Source organism: Taudactylus pleione, unplaced genomic scaffold (assembly GCF_031769625.1).
Source record: "Taudactylus pleione unplaced genomic scaffold, aTauple2 ptg000015l, whole genome shotgun sequence".
Taxonomy (NCBI): domain Eukaryota; kingdom Metazoa; phylum Chordata; class Amphibia; order Anura; family Myobatrachidae; genus Taudactylus; species Taudactylus pleione.
The window spans coordinates 37,602,130-37,619,555 of record NW_028284417.1 but is presented as its reverse complement, the minus strand read 5'-3'; the positions used below and the strand labels follow the sequence as shown (position 1 = coordinate 37,619,555).

General features: G+C 40.8%; 1 protein-coding gene across 2 annotated transcripts in view; it reads left to right on the top strand.

Annotated features, from left to right (window-relative positions):
* Positions 1 to 17,426, top strand: part of ASCC3 (activating signal cointegrator 1 complex subunit 3) — an 884,679-nt gene that overhangs the window by 658,745 nt on the left and 208,508 nt on the right. For both annotated transcript variants that reach the window (XM_088472337.1, XM_088472346.1), the window contains exons 20-22: positions 5,050 to 5,226; positions 5,488 to 5,713; positions 10,988 to 11,142. In XM_088472337.1, coding sequence (XP_088328463.1) covers positions 5,050 to 5,226; positions 5,488 to 5,713; positions 10,988 to 11,142 — 558 coding nt within the window. The remainder of the gene's footprint in view (positions 1 to 5,049; positions 5,227 to 5,487; positions 5,714 to 10,987; positions 11,143 to 17,426) is intronic.

Sequence of the window (17,426 nt, the reverse complement as noted above, 5' to 3'; positions counted from 1 at the left end):
GAACCAGAAGGTGGGGAATATATACAGTACATATAAATCAGTCTTGCTTGTTCCTATTTATAACACTGGGCCAGATTGAAACAACGTAACTTGATACTTAGGGCTCCTCTTTTCGTGGGGGCATAATCCACAAAGATGGTACTTCTCACAAACACACCGCTGGAGGGTAATGTCCCATAAAAGCTGGTATAAATAGAATCAGTACGTCCTCACCAATATTGCGATGTCTCTATATTGGGGCCTCATCCACTGGCAAAGGAATGCACTCAATCTGAAATAAAGGATCACATGTTTGGGCAGCTTAAGAAATTAGAGGTTTATAGTTCTGATATTCACCAATTATTTTCTGTTTATTAAGACCAAGATGGCTTTCATCACAATTGTGCTCTGTTTTGTGTTCAGTTAAAAATGAGATTTGTACTTGCAGTGCATGCAGATACAGCATAATTATGAATGGTTTGAAAGCTCTCTGTCATCAAAAATTACATTGCCTTTCATTACAATGGCTGTGTTAGTAAATACCTTATGCATACCAAAGTGATTACAAATTCGCTGCTGATTCACACACGGGCCTAATCCTATTAGCCTTGAAAACGATATATTATCGCATGTTTTAACTTTGCGTACCGTTCGCCCAAATATGTAACTTTTCGCACATATGCACGTTCCTGTTATTTGCGGAATCCTATTGTAAAAGTTGTGTTGCGGCATTCGCCCGAAAACTCTTTGTGGTGTTATATGCGAAAAGTACAGCTGAAAATAAGGAAATCAGCCTGTAGTTCGAAATAAGTAAAACTAAGATAGGGTAATATTGTAAAAATGCATTATACCCCTTTTCCACTGGCCAAAATACCCAGGTTATTGCCGTGTCACCCCGGGTTGCGCTCAGTGTAAAAGGCTCCTACAAAAAAATCCCGGGTCGATTGACGCGGCTAAAACCCTTGTCAGGCTCATTGGAAACGGGTAACCGTTTACTGCATGGTGATTGGTTGGTATTTGGAAGCTGTCTGTTACAGCTGTCACCGTGTAGGGAAAGATTACAGCCTCCCCGTATGGTCTGGACCATTTCGGTTTTTACCCCATCCCCGCTTCATATAGGGAGGCTGTAATCTCTCCCTGCCGTCTCCCTGGTGACAGTTGTGAAATCACAGCCTCCCGAAAGGACACCCCTCTCCCTGGGATTGACTCCCTCCTCTTGTCGCCGGTTTACTCTGGTCTGGCATTCAGGGGAGAGCTGGAGTTTTTGGCGCTTGGTGATGACATCATCTCCAAGCGCCGGCATGGCATCCGGGTGCAGTTTGAAAGGCGCCAACCCGCAGTGGAAATGGGGTAAATCCCGGCTTGGAACCGTGGGCCTGATTCAGAGCCGGACGCTATTTGCGCTCGCTCGTTCAGAAAAAGGGGCCGGCTATTTCAATTGAGCGCTCGCTCTTTGCGGTCTGTTGATGCCTCTATGTCTGAGTGAGCGAACGAAACATGCGCTCGCTATTTTGTAAAGACGCCCCCTGGCCGCTCGCATCCTACGTCATCTCCGCTATTTATTAGATTAATCGAGTACATCGAAAGGCGTCTGAACTGCTCGCAGTGCTTGTGGTTGGATTTTCCTACCGCAATCATGCGAACAGTTCAGGCTAAGAGACAACCAAGTGACGTGGCCAATGACGCTACTTTGTTAATTATGCACACCCTTAAAACGCCCGTTTTGACCGTTTGGCACGCCTGCGTTCGGATCTCCACTCCCCGTTTTCAAGCACCTTCCCCTATTACCACCCACAAACGCCTCATCCTGTCACTCAAATTAGCAGGCACTCGCTATTTTGCGAGCGCTCGATTTCCGACCGCACTGACTGGTTGGCGCATTCGCATTACGACGCATGCGCAGATGTGCGAACATCGCTCGGAGCGAACGAGCGGCCACTTGCGAGCGGCTCTGAATCAGGCCCTGTGTTCCAAATCCCAGGTCAGATCCGGGATTTTGGTGGAAAAGGGGTATTAGTGACCATAATCAATGTGTTTTGAGTTCTTAAGTTGTGCCAAATGGCTGTTATATGCATATTTCTCTAAAGGTGCCCATCCACTAGACCAAGGGTTCCCAACCACGGTCCTCAAGGCACACTAACAGTCCAGATTTTAGGGATAGCCATACTTCAGCACAGGTGACTTAATTAGTACCTTAGTTATTTTGATTAACCACTTAACTGACGATTTTTCCAGCAAAACCGGTCAGAACTTACCGGGTTCGCAGGAAAATCCGTGGAGTCACAGGAGATCCATTCTGCACTTGTGTAGAACTAATTTCCTCTTCAAAAATACAGCAGGGCAGTGCGGTCGCACCTTGTCAGCTGAAGCACAGCTGGTTGTGTTCTCATCCCATATGACCACGTCAGTTAAGTGGTTAAACCATCTGTGCACAATCATGGATATCGCTAAAACCAGGACTGTTAGTGTGCCTTGAGGACCGAGGTTGGGAATCATTGCACTAGACGATTAAGTTGAGCAATTGAACGATATCATTATCGTTCGATAATCGTTTAAAAATCGTTTGCAGACTGTTTAAAAAATGTCTAAAACGACCAGCGCTCCGCGCTCCCGCTGGTCGTTTAGACATCTATCATCGTACAAATATGTTGTACAACCTGACGATATCATCAGGTTCAACATGTTTGCAGATGATTGATGTGCCTTCACTGAACGACTGCTCGTTCAGTGTAGACACATCACAGACTGACAAACGACTGCACGATTACAATGTCGTAATCGTGCAGTCTTTTGCCTGTCGTCTAGTGGATGTGTGCCTTAACAGTGGAAAAATTATTAACAGCATAATTTTTTGCCCAAAATAAATGCTGTATTTATATTGGGGGTACATTAAAATTGGTGTGTATATTTTTGTGCCTTTAAAGTGCCTTTTTAAAAAAAAATTAAAATACTCCTGTCACTTGCACCTGCAATCCTAAAAACACCTGTCTCATCCATACAGCCCCCCAAAATACCTATCCCAGTACTGTAAACCCATTATCCAACACTTTTTTAACACCAAAAATGTCATGTCATTATTGGGCAAATTAAGCTAATTAAAACATTATTTTTGCTTAAATAGTCATTAAGGGGGGTGTCCAAGGGGTTCTGGATCAAGTCCTTACATTTTTATCCAAAAATAGGAATTTTGCACATCTTTCTACCCTCTCTGAGATAATGAAAACGTTTCGCCGCTTTTGCCTATTGAGAATTCGCATGTGCGAAAATAGCAAGTAGGATAGCCCAATATGTATTTTTGCCTGATAAGCCGTCTTTTGCTGAAAAGCGACTTATCACGGCTAATAGGTTATGACCCTAAATTCAAATAGTAGAGTAACTGCTATATATTAACTGTTATTAATTACAGTCATTGCACTGTAAGATTTCACACAGCACCGCTAGCCACGCCTAAACCCCTTTTCATTGTAACCTGTCACAAATAGCCAGCATCTTACAAAGACAGACATGTGACCATTTTTTTCACTCAAGACAATGGCAAACTGGGACATTGTTTGGTGTACGGACTTTCACTAAAGTGCACATTTTGTGTATAGTGAACTCTGGCTCTTATTGTCTTTTAATTGTGAAAATAATGACAAGAGCATTAAAGGAATTGTAGTAGTGGACAATAATACTGTGGAATCCAAATGGTTACACAGCTACCTAGCACAATTACCTCTGAGACCTGACAACAAGATTCAGAAGGGAGAGAGATTGCAAATGAAGATCTGCTAATACCTGAAGTTCTCCTGGAGCCGGCCCTGTTAACTTTTAACTGAATCATAACTGTATGCAGAGCCAGCATAAAGCATGGGTATATGCAATCAGCTCCAGTTCAGTGAACAATTAATAAGGCACGCTTAATGAGCAAAAAGTATGGTATTTATTAACGCAGCAATATTGCTTTATATTTATATGTCACTGTAAGAGGTGTATTGTTACATATATATAGAAAATGGTCTATGACGTCTTTTTGATTTCTAAAATTCAAATGAAGTGTAGCAGTGCTTTTTCTTGAAACTTTGTATCTCACTTTCTGTTCTTAATCATAGTAACTTGGACTTTGAAGATCCACATTTATGTTTTATGCTACCCGTCAGCTGCATATCGGCAATATGAACATAATGAATAAATTCAGTGTTAATTTAAGATTGTTCTACTCTGGAGAAATAGACGTTTTCCTTTGGTCAAATTGAAATGAAATCTTATCATTTGCAGGACACTGGGGTTAGCGGGCCAATTTGTTTAGTGTAGCAATTTTTTACATGTCAATGGCAGCCTTAATAATCGTGATGAATAATAAAATGTAAATGTGTCATTATTAATATACTTTCAATTAGGTTGCTTTAGTTACAGGAGAACACTTTTCTCCAGTCTTATGAGTAAAATAGCTTGGGATAGATATTGTGTGGAAGCAAGTAATAACATGTATTTTTTTTGTAAATGTCCACGAGGATGTAATACATAAATGTTATTCAAAATTAATATTATCCAAGGCTCTCTAATCATTTTTTTCTTATTTTCTTAAGCTTTCCCTTGTTAGATAAAAATTACATTTTATAATTCTCCTACTTCACATCTCTTCTCACCCTTTTTGAACAGTGTAGTAAGACCATTGTAAACACTACCGGTGTTTGATTAGATTATAGGGCTCATCTTTGTAGTACCTGTCAAAACTACCTTTGCCGCCTGATCCATTCCGTCTTTACATCTGACTGAGGTAGATAGAAGGAGGAGTCTGGCGTTACCAGCATCTGCATGTGTGACAGAAAGGTTTATGTACACACGCTGCGCATATATAATAGCCATCAAATGAGGAAATAAATATAGGATGGGAAATATGTCTGTGAGAACTCTGACAGTCAGCAAATAAATAGCATGATAGAAATACAAATTTGCTAAAACACTTTAATCCAAATTAAACTGATTACATGTAGTTGGTTTTTCCTTTACTTTGTCATTTTCCAGTCTTTTAGATGTTTTAGGTTTACTTTTTTTTTTTCTTGAAAATCTGTTGCTTTTCCATGGTAGGTTCGTGATGAAGAGAGCGAAGAGTTAGAGCACTTAATTGACAATTACTGTGAATTGCCCGTTGCGGGTGGAGTGGAAAATGGATACGGAAAAATAAATATTCTTCTTCAGACATATATTGGCCGAGGCGAAATGGACAATTTTTCGCTTATCTCTGATTCTGCATATGTTGCACAGGTAAAATGACTCTAGCTTAGTATGTAACACAAACTGATAGAAAAAACAACCTCACTGATCCTTTGTTCCACCATTATGCTTTTCCTCTACATACCTGGTAGTACGCATTGTAGCAGTTCTAATTTTTGTCATTTTTCAATTTAACTAAAATCATCTTAAAGTGTTAAATGCAAAAATATAGCCCTGATAAGTTTTGAGTGGATAGTTAGCTGGTTCATGGCATGTACAGCATATTAATTTTTCATGTATTTATCTTTACAGAATGCAGCTCGGATTGTGCGAGCTCTATTTGAGATAGCCCTCAGAAAGCGATGGCCCGCTATGACTTACAGGCTTCTCAACCTCAGCAAAGTCATCGATAAGCGTCTGTGGGGCTGGGCTAGTCCATTGAGACAGTTCTCAGTTCTTCCTCCTTCTGTGCTATCAAAACTAGAAGAGAAGAAGCTCACTGTCGATAAATTGAAGGATATGAGGAAAGATGAGATTGGTAATAATAATAATGACATCTTTACTTTCACTTAGTAGAAATTAAATTTTTGTTGTGAATTTTGCAGCCTTACTTTGTATCATAAAATATTCTGAAGTTGATAGACCACGAATAATGATGATAAGAAAATGTAGCATTTGTAGACATTGATGATTGAACAATCATCTCACGCAAAGGAATAATACTTTCTCTTTCTCTGCACATGGGCAAACAAATGTGAGAGAGGTTGCAGGTAGCTGCATATTTGTGCATGGTTACTTTGAGCCTTATTTTATCTGCTACTGTGACTGAGGCATGTGTATGTGATTATAGGGCAACATTTGCCATGTTGGTGATCAAATGTGTGCATGGAACACATAAGGTACAGTATGTGTAATTAGTTAGGTGCATATATTCATGCATGCACTGGGCGATATGTATAGAATTAGAAATGCTATACTTGAGTTTGTAACTTGGTACTTTGCGTGTACTGGGGAACTCTATATGGATTTGTAACTAGGAGTATAGCAAGGTCAGCACAATAGGCAGCCTAAGATGCCATCTATGTTGGTGGCCCTGGATTATCTTATAATTTTTTTCAAGCACAGGAGACATGGGTCTCGAAACCAGAATTTTGCCTAGGATCCCATGGTGTCTTAAGGAGTCTTTGACTAGGGTTCATGGTTTGTCTTACTTAATAAATAATATTCTGATTCTCTATTTTCTTATACACGCTCTGTCATTATCACTTGTACGTATAGTACCTTGTGTACACTTCAGTAATCATATATTTTTGTAAAAATTATTAGGTGTGTCATCAGTGTAAATATCAGTAGAGCAGCAAGACAATTGATATTCTTTACTTCAGTTAGTTTTGCAAAGTTGCTAACCCATCATAAGCATAGCATTAAAATTGGGTGGGGTTCACAGTTTATACAACACAAGTTGTTGGTGGCTGTATTGCAATGTTTAAACATGACCATTTTTTCACAGGCAGACACAACTTTTAATGCAATTAGGATAGCGGTAATTAAAATGACTTTATTACCTAAAATGTAATATTTATTTAGATCTATTCCTAGGATCCTTCCTTCAAATTGGCTAAACCGCTTTTATGCTGTTCTTAATAAATATGTATGGCGTAATAAAAAAGCTAAATTATCTTAAAAATATTTAATGATGCCCAAATCAGCAGGAGGTCTTGCATTTCCTAAACTTGAATTATATCAACCTTCCTATATGATCAATCAAATTAGCAATTGGGCTCCGGCCCCAATATATAAACCTTGGATGATCCTGTAAGATGTCTTGATAGGTAAAATGTCTTTATATGATTTATTATGAATTCCATCTGGCTCCGGACTACTCTCTGGATTTACATCTAGAACTACACTTGAGAGTTTGAGAGCATGGGATAGATTTATTAATCTTTTTGAAATACATTTACCTGCAAGTAATATTTCTATAGATAAAAATAGATATTGTACCATGCGCTCACCTTGTCATAATATAGGGGATTTAACAGATGTAAAAATTGTGGAGATGACGACAGATCTAATGGATGTTATAAAACAATATTTTATTTATTTTAATTTATTTAATTTATATAGACACAATGTACCAATGTGTCTAGTGATATGAATAGCTATTATAAAAACTATTATATCTCCTTTCTGGTAATAGGAGTATAATAAATAATCTGATAAAATATATCTGATGACTAAGTCCTATATGGAAGGATCCAAGCTTGTCTGGGTGGTAGGTGTGCCCTTTGAGGGGTTACCTTTCCGTAAACATATACGGTACCCTTATATAATAGTATCAACTCAGTTTATGTCCACACCGATTTGCAGTGAAAAAGGCAGCCAATAGAAATGTTCCCAAATGGGTCAATAATGTCTGGGTGGTAGGTGTGCCCTTTGAGGGGGTTACCTTCCCGTAAATATATACGGTACCCTATGTCTAAAAAGACAGATATGTGTGTCTCTTTGGCTACTTGTAGTGTGCTAGGGAAGTAAGTGAGGAGCGTTGCGCTGTGATGCGAGTTGTCGCAGTCAGTCCAGCCGGACCGCTTGCTCAACCCTCTGGCTCTAATACACGCTGCTCTGTAGTGTGACTGAGACGGGTGCTGTTTCCGGTCGGCGTCTTCACTGAATGTCACGTGTTGCGCTGTCCATACGATGTGTAGAGGAGGGGAGCGGTGCGCTGTGATGTGAGTTGCCGCAGTCAGTCCAGCCGCTCCCCTCCTCTACACATCGTATGGACAGCGCAACACGTGGCATTCAGTGAAGACGCCGACCGGTTACCAGTGGAGTACCTCAGGGATCTGTACTTGGAACAGTGCCTTTTAATATCTTTATTTGTGACATTGCAAATGGTATTGAAGGGAAACTACATCTTTTTGCAGATGACACAAAGGTAAATAATAGGGTAGACACACCAGGAGGGGTAAAACAAATTATTGATGATCTAGTTAGACTAGATTTGCAGTGATCGGCTGCACAGCAGACAGAGGGGGAGAGGGTGCTGGCAAGCAGACGGACCAGAAGGTCCCTCTGAGAGCGCAGCTGCAGGAAGATTCTCTTCCTGCAGCCGCCCTCATGTTTATCTGTCTGGACGAAAAAATTTTACGTCCAGTACAGATAAAGAGCTGCCTGGTGTGGACAGAAAAATTACGTCCATGCCAGGCAAGTGGTTAATATGTATAGTTTGGAACAGAGAAGGGAAAGTGGGGACATGATAGAAACGTTCAAATATGTAAAGGGTTTTAACAAGGTAAAGGAAGGAGACATAATTCAAAGAAAGAGAAGTATTAGAACAAGAGGACATGTTCTGAAACTGGAGGGCGGCAGGTTCAGGGGAAATTTGAGGAAAAAGTACTTCACAGAAAGGGTAGTGGACAAGTAGAATAGCCTCCCATCAGAGGTGGTAGAGGCTAAGACAGTAGAGCAATTTAAACATGCATGGGATAGACATAAGGATATCCTTCAGAAGAAGCAAGGGTCAATAAGGGTTGAGGTAACAATATGTTTAAAAATGGGGCTGACTAGATGGGCCAAGTGGTTCTTATCTGCCGTCAAATTCTGCGTTTCTCCCAGAATTACATTTATCTATATGGATTTCTCATGGTATTCGTAATCTTAATGATCTATTTCTTGGAGATTCCTTTTGATCATTTTCTCAAATACAATCCCAATTGTCTTTGCCTCATACTGAATTCTATAAGTTTCTTAAATTAGACATTGGATTCAATCATTCCCCTTAGTGCAAATAAACAGGTGTAAAATTCCTACATATATTTTATCTCGTATCTCCTCCCCTCTCGAAAAGGAAATATCTCTTACTGGTATTCTTTGCTCCTCCCAGTGGGTCTCCCAGATAAAACAAAATGTAATTTAAAGTGGGAACATAACCTTCAAATAAGTTTAGAATCACATGTTTGGTCTCAGATGTTTTTGTCTGTTTTTAAAATGTCTAAATGTACTTCACATGTTGAAATGTTCATTACAATATTTTATCATATATATTTAACTCCAGCTAGTATGCACAAAATGTATTCTTCTCATTCTAAAGAAACAAAAATACAGATTTGTTTTAGGTGATATTTATTGTAATTTTATACAGCACTGAAATGTAGACATTAAACATATGATATAGGCACAGGAAAGTTGACCATTTTTATTTGTTACAAGTTTTTAGAAATGTTACAGATTTTAATAGTTTTGTACAAAATCATAGTTCTGGTATCTGGAGAATCATGTCTACTCATATACCTTATTCTATGCGCATCAGAGCTCCAGCATAGAAACACCATCTTTCCAGTAATCATTTATAAATGTTAGGTGTTTCATTTTAGTTTTATGCTATGTGACTTAATAACATGTTCTTGAATAAATAGTGGTCAATCTGGCTAATTACGTTTTGAAGATCTTTAGCTCAATATACATAATAGTAATATGAGCACTATGAGAAGATAGAGGGATTTTTTTTTTGTACATCATTTTTATTTAAAATGGATTTTTTGTTGTAATAAGAGATTCTTCGGGCTATCACCCAATTTGCCCTTGTCTTAAGCACCAGAAATACATTCATTGGCCACTTTACTAGTACTCGATAGGCCCCCCTATGTCCCCTGACATTCATGTTATGCATTCAAGAAGGTGATGGAAACATTCCTTAGAGATTCTGGTCATTGTTAACACAATTGTAACATATTTGTCAGCTGTACATTCATGCTGCAAAATCTCCTATTCCACCATATCCCAAAGGTTGTCTGTTAGATCGAGACCTGGTCACTGTGAAGTCCATTTGAATGCACTAAACTTTTCTTGGTGGAATTAGTCATTAGAATACTGCTGGAATTAGTCATTAGATGATGGGTAGACTGTAGCCAGAAAGGGATACACATAACCTGCATCAGTACTCAGAGATTCTGTGACATTTTAATGATGCTCAGTTGGTATTAAGGAGCCTTATGTGTGTCGAGAAAATATTCCTTACAACATTTCACCTCCACCAGCCTGAACCATTGACACAAGGCAGGATGAATCCAGTGAATTATGTTGTCTACAATACATTCTGACCCTACCATCCATATACATGTCACAGCAGAAATCGAAATTCATCAGACCAAGCACTGCTTTTCTGATCTCCAACTGTCTAGTTTTGGTGAGCATGTGCGCACTGTAGCCTCAGCTTCTTGTTCTGAGCTGTGTATGCGTTAACACACCTACTTCATTGTGTGCGACCAATATATTTGGTCTGCACATTGCTTTTGAATCAATAATTGATAGATTTACTTTTAAATACATTTGGACACTGTCTAGTTCTGTAGGTAGGTAAAATTATCTATGGCAATCTTATATGAGCATACAAATATAGTGTTAACCTTACTATGTGCACACATTTTATAAGACTTTTTGGGGAAGCACTTATAGTAGTATTTAGGATACTTTATGATTACTTAGTATAAAATACAAGGCATTTTATTATATCAATAGCTTTGTTTAATGTAGCCTTCATTGAGTGGCAATAGCAATCTTTAATTTTGTAGCATTCATTGAGTGGGTTAATACTTATTATGCAGAGTTGCTAATACTAAAACCGCACTGTACTAATTCCAGTTAAGCATTACAAAACATTAGAACATGCCAGGTCAAAAAAGTCAGTCATTTGTACACCACAATGCAAAACAAGCAAGCTGTAATATGCTCATCTAAAAGCTGATTTACAAGTCTGATTGCATTATTGTTCTTGTATATGCAAACGTTTCTAACCTAATGTACCTTTATTTAGGTCACATGTTGCATCATGTGAACATTGGGCTAAAGGTGAAACAATGCGTCCATCAAATCCCATCCATTACAATGGAAGCAGCTATCCAACCAATTACACGCACAGTACTTAGAGTTCGGTTGAGCATCAATCCTGATTTCAAATGGAGTGATCAGGTACTACCAGCACTGACACAATAGCCACCTTTATCAGCTAAATGATCATATAGATATAGATTGTATTTAAAGTTGTTTTTACGAATTCAAACAATAAATGAATAATTCTGCAAAGTTTGAGAGACTGGTGATGATAATTGAATTATATTTTAAATGGATAGTTACATAGTTACCGCATGATTGTGAATTTAATTATTAGTTTTATTTATGTCTTATCATAAACATCAATCTATATCTATTTATATATTTAAACTCATTTAATCTAACACACTCATCTCCATTTCTCTTTTTATTTTGATGCATTCACTTTATTGGGGTTTCATACCCAAGCACATTCTACTAAATCATTGGATATTCAAAAGTTTCAGTTAATATTGCAAACTCAACAAAATACACAAGAATAAATGTATGTAATGGGTTACTTTTCTGTTGGAAATCACAATATTCGTGGAGTTGAATGACAAATAAAATGACAAGGACTAATATTGTTTGTTGCAACTTTTATCACATTAGTACACATTAGACAACTATGTAATAGCACATTTATTTGTGTAATAACTTGTATGTGAGTTCTGTATGTGAGTATGTGAGTTCTGACATCAGAACACTCTTTTGTACCTTTTAACTCTGAGAAACAGGATGTACGTGCACTATACAAACTTTACTGTACAAAATGATAATACATTTTACATCAAATAAAATAATCCGTTGTGGGGTGGGTTTGGGGCATGGGGCCCCCTGAGCTGCTTTGGCTGGGCCGCTTCAAGGCATCACTATGTTACACTTATTTTATATCACTCTTTCTGTTTGTTTTTTATTTATGAACAATTATGACCCTGCGCTTGGTTGGTTTTATTGTGAGATGGCAGAACTTAAAACGGGGGCCTTTGATAAAGCCCCCTGTTTATAGGGGACACGTTGACTGGGATGTTACCTGTTTTTCCGGTGAACCATGGAATGAGTGCCGTCACGTTGCAGGACTTCGCGTTTATTACTTGCTGATTAACACTGGCAGCCCGCTGTAAGTTAACAAAAATAAAACAGCCATGGTCTGATACCTAGAGGGACTCCCCCATGAGAGAGGTCCCTCACACAGGAACTGGGTAACTATTTGGAACATCCCCAGAAAAGTGCATTGAATTTTCATTTATCTATGCATGTTATTATACAGTGGTGCATGTAGACTCTTGAGCAAGATTAATCCATATGACAAAAAGCTGTTGACATGTGGATATGAACTAAACAGCAGTTACACTCTATGAAAGTACTAAAATGACAAAAAATAGGAGTTATGGTAGACTTACCATTGATAACGCTTTTTAATTGAGGTCCATAGGGTCCACAGGGATACCATGGGTAATGTGGTTGGAGAGATCCAGGCACCAAAGAGTTAAAGCTTTCAGCTCCCTGGATTCCTCGGGTCCTCCTCCATATATACCCCGCCCCCAGCCACAGACCTTCAGTTTTGTAAACAAGCCTCAAGTCAGGAGAAGGAAAGAGAAGGAAGAACAATCGTACACCTGAAGCACTCTCAGACAAGATGAGGGTATCTATGACCAAAATAAATAATACCCAATGCAGCCAGTTGCATCAGGGTGGGTGCCCTATGGACCTCAAAGAAATAGAGTTAGCAATGGTAAGTCTACCATAACTCTTTATTTTCTTCAGGGTCCATAGGTATCCACAGGGATACCATGTGGATGTCCTAAAGCAGTTCCCGTAAGGGTGGGTGACGCTCCTGAGCAGAAAGGAAAACTCGTTGCCCAAAGGAAGCATCCTGAGAGACAAAAGTATCAAAGGCGTAGAACATAAGAAAAGTGTGGACAGTAGACCACGTGGCTGCCTTGCACAATTGTTCATCAGAGGCACCACGACTAAATGCCCACGATGGCCCTACAGACCGAGTATAATGTGCTGTCACCATGTTTGGGACAGGGAGATTAGCCTATGTGTACACCCGAGAGATAGTCATACATAACCATCAAGCCAGGGTCTGCTTATTAGCTGGCCATCCTCATTTGTGAAAACCATATAATGCAAAGAGAGCATCTGATTTTAATAGTTTGTATGCTTCACATAGATACGTAGTGCATGAACTACATCCAGGGAGGCTTCACCTACAGAGAGGTCTGGCATCTGAAAAGCTGGAACTACTATTTCTTCATTTACATGAAAATTGGATACTAGCTTAGGAAGGTAACCCTCCCTTGTATGAAGAACAGCTCTATCCTGGTGAAAAATCAAAAAAGGAGAGTGACAAGAAAGCGCTGCCAAATTAGAGACTCTACGTGCAGAAGAGATAGCGAGGAGAAAAAGTGTCTTCGCTGTCAACCATTTCAAGTCTACAGAGTCCAGAGGTTCAAATGGGGGAGCTTGTAGCCCCTTAAGAGCCAAAGACAGATCCCATAGTGCTACCGGTGGGACAAAAGGAGGCAGAACTCCCTGAAAAAAATTCTAACATCTGTTAATGCAGCAATCTTTCTCTGGAACCAGACTGACAATGCAGAAACCTGCACTCTCAAAGTGGCCTGGCAGAGACCAAGGTCTAATCCAGCCCGGAGAAAAGCCAAAACCCGGGAAACCCTAAACACTTTAGGGTCATACTATCTGAAGGAACACCATTGACCAAAAGAATGCCTAATCATGTAATATATGTGGGCAGAGGCAATCTTCCATGCTCTAAGCATCGTTTGAGTCACAGAGCTGGGGAAACATTTTGCTCTTAAGATGGAAGATTTAAGAGCCACGCCGTCAAAGGCAGACAAGGTAAATCCAGATGCCGGCAGGGATCCTGCGTTAGCAGACACTGCCATAGAGGAAGAGGATACACACTCTATGGATAGATTTTTTATTGTCGGAAAACCAATGACGTCTGGGCCAAGCCAGAGCCACTAGTATTACTGTTCCGCATTCCTGCTTGAATTTCCTAAGGACTCTTGGGAGGAGGGAAATTGGAGGAAAGAGATACCCCAGCTTGAGGTCCCATCTTACTACCAGTGCATCCATGAATGCTGCTGATGAGTCTCTGGACCCTCGCCTGGGGACCTTGTGGTTGTGCTGTGATGCTATGAGGTCTATGTCTGGTAGACCGCATTTGTTCACCAAGAGCTGAAACACTCCTGGGTGGAGAGACCACTCTCTAGTATGTATGTCCTGATGACTTTGGAAGTCTGCTCCCCAATTGAGGACTCCCGGTATGAATATTTCCGAGATGGCTGGAAGATGACGTTTTGACCAAATCCGAACCTTTGGCACTTCCTTCATGGCTGCATGACTGTGCGTGTCTCCCTGATGATTGAGATAGGCCACTGTAGTTTCGTTGTCAGACTGGATCTGGACCAGCCTACCGTGGAGCAGGTCCTGTGCCATAAGTGCTTTGTAAACTGCTCGCAATTCCAGAATGTTTATTGGCAGATGACTTTCCTGAATTGTCCATCTTCCCTGAAAGGTGTGATGACCTGTCACTGCCCCCCATTCGTGAAGACTGTCATATGTGGTGAGAAGCACCCAGTCTGAAATCCAGAATGGATGCCCTTTATCCAGATGATCCTTTTTCAGCCACCACAAGAGGAGAGACGAACCTCTGTAGTGAGAAGTATCCTCTGGGAACTTATTAGCTGATACTGTCCATTCAACCTGGAGAGAATCAATCTTTGCAGAGGCCTGGAATGAAACTGAGCATACTCCTCCATGTCGAAGGTGTATACCATTGATCCCAGGACCTGCATCACTGATAGAATGGATACCCTTCGCTTGCATACTCGCAATGATAGGGCCGCAATTTTGTCTTCTGGTAGAAACAACCTTTGTACCTGAGAATCCAGAAGTGCTCCCAGATGTACCATCTGCTGTGTTGGAGAAAGAGAGGATCTCTTCCAATTGATGATCCAGCCATGCTTTTGTAGGCAGGCTATGGTCAGTTGAAGATGGTATTGTAAAACAACTGGAGTTTGTGCCAATATCAGAAGATCATCCAGATATGGTAGTATTCTGATTCTCTGACACCTGAGATAGGCCGTCATGACTGTCATTATCTTGGTAAATACCCTGGGGGCCATTGATAGGCCAATGAGCAGTGTCTGAAATTGTTCATTTTGTTGTAGGACCGCAATTCGTAGAAATTGTTGGTGGGATGGCATAACAGGAACATGGAGGTATGCATCCTGAATGTCCAGGGAAACCATAAAATCCCCAGGCTCCATTGCCAAAATAATTGACCGGAGAGTTTCCATACGGAACTTTGGGTACATGGATAAACCTGTTGAGGGTTTATAGATTTAGAATAGGACAATAAGACCCATTTGGTTTTCTGAACCAAAAATAGATTGGAATAATAATCCCTTCCTTGTTACAACACAGGAACCGGGATTATTACCCCTGCCTACAGCAGGGAGTAAATGGCCTTCTGAAGGGCTAAAGCCTTGACCGCACCTGATGGAGGATATGTGCAAAAAACTTCTGGGGAGGATGCCTCCGGAAAGAGAGGGCATACCCCTGAGAGCCCACTTCTCTGACCCAAGCATCTGTTGTTGTTTGATGCCAGTAATCCGCAAACTGAACAAGTCGCCCTCCCACCCTGGGAGCCCACCAGGAGGAGGCCCGCCCTATCAGGCCTAGGGTTTGTCGTCCAGCTTAGAAGCTGGACTACTGGCCGGCCCAGACCTCTTAGATTGTTGCCTGGATGTCCTACGAAAACTAGACTGCTTGGAGGAAGATTGTTCCTTTGCTCGTCCCTGAGGACGAAAGGACCAAAAAGAAAACTGCCTAGATTTTATTGTACCCGTAGGTGGCAGACCTGCAGACTTTGAAGCCGCCAGAGTAGCTATTATCTTATCTAACTCTGCTCCAAAACGTATATTTCCATAGGAAGGTAAGGTTTCCAAAGCCTTCTTTGATCCTGTATCAGCTTTCCAGGATCTTAACTAAAGGACCCCGCGCACTACTAGTAAAGCTGCCGATGCTTTAGAAGCTAAAATTCCAGCATCTACTGCAGCTCCTCCCAAATAGGAGGCCGCTTCCTGTATGTGGGAGATGTACATCATCTATTCTCTCGTAGCATCTGGTACAGAGTCTTCCAATGCCCCGTCCATTCTTCAACAGCTTTGGCTACCCAGACTCCAGCCATAGCAGGACGAGTAACAGCTTCCGATGATGAAAATATTGCCCTAAGACATGTTTAAATTTTCCTTCTGTAGAATCCTTAAGAGAAGTTGCTGACGGAATAGGTAACGTAGCATTTCTGACTAAGTGCGTCATGTAAGCATCCACAGTAGGAGATACGTCCCACTTAGTACATTCAGAAGCTGGGAAAGGATACATTGCTGTTAATCTTTAATCACATAAAACAGTTTATCCGGGTTACTCCATGCCCCTTCCATAAGCTCAGTGAGCTGCACGGTTTTAGGAAACTCTGTTTTGGCCACCTTCCCTTGTTTAAACACTGGAGCCTTCTTACTAGGGGCTGGTTCATCATCCTGAATATCTAGGATTGATGTAACCGCCCTCACCAAAGAAAATCTTTGAAGGGACTGCATCTCGGTTGGGGGAGGAGCTGCCGGGGGAGCACCTACCTCCCCTAAGCTGCATCAACTGGCAAGGTATGCTGGCCTCGTGGCAGCAGAAGTGTCTGCTGCCGAAACCCGGCGTCAAAAGATAAGGCCCCGGTGGTCTAGTGGGAATGGAGACGCTCCGAGCCCTGACTGCAGCGGCTTCCGGTGTGTTTGCTGCAACAGAAGCGCGCAATACCCCTTAAGGGAGGAATTGCCTTACGGACTGCAACCGTGTGTCCGGACTGCAACCACTAGCAAGCTCAGCCGAGACCCGCAAAAATCACCAGCCCTGTTACTGGTGTTGCGGCCCGGCGGAGGTAGACGGAGTCACAGTACATGCGTCTTAATTCAGATGCTCAGTACTGCCAATCCAAAAACATAAAAAATAAAATAAAACATAAAATAAAAGCTTAGGACTGCCTGAGCAGTCCCCTGTTACAAAGGTGTGTCTGAATCCTGCTACTCTAAACGAACAATTGAAGGCCTGTGGCTGGGGGCGGGGTATATATGGAGGAGGACCCAAGGCATCCTGGGAGCTGAAAGCTTTAACTGTTTGGTCCCTGGATCTCTCCAACCACATTACCCATGGAATCCTTGTGGATCCCTATGGATCCGGAAGAAGAAAGTCCGCTATTAATTATCATTATTATTATAGCATTTATCAATTATTAGTACACTGGATACTGTTTATAATTTGTTTTTATAATTTTTTTATATATGTATGTAGTGTGCAGA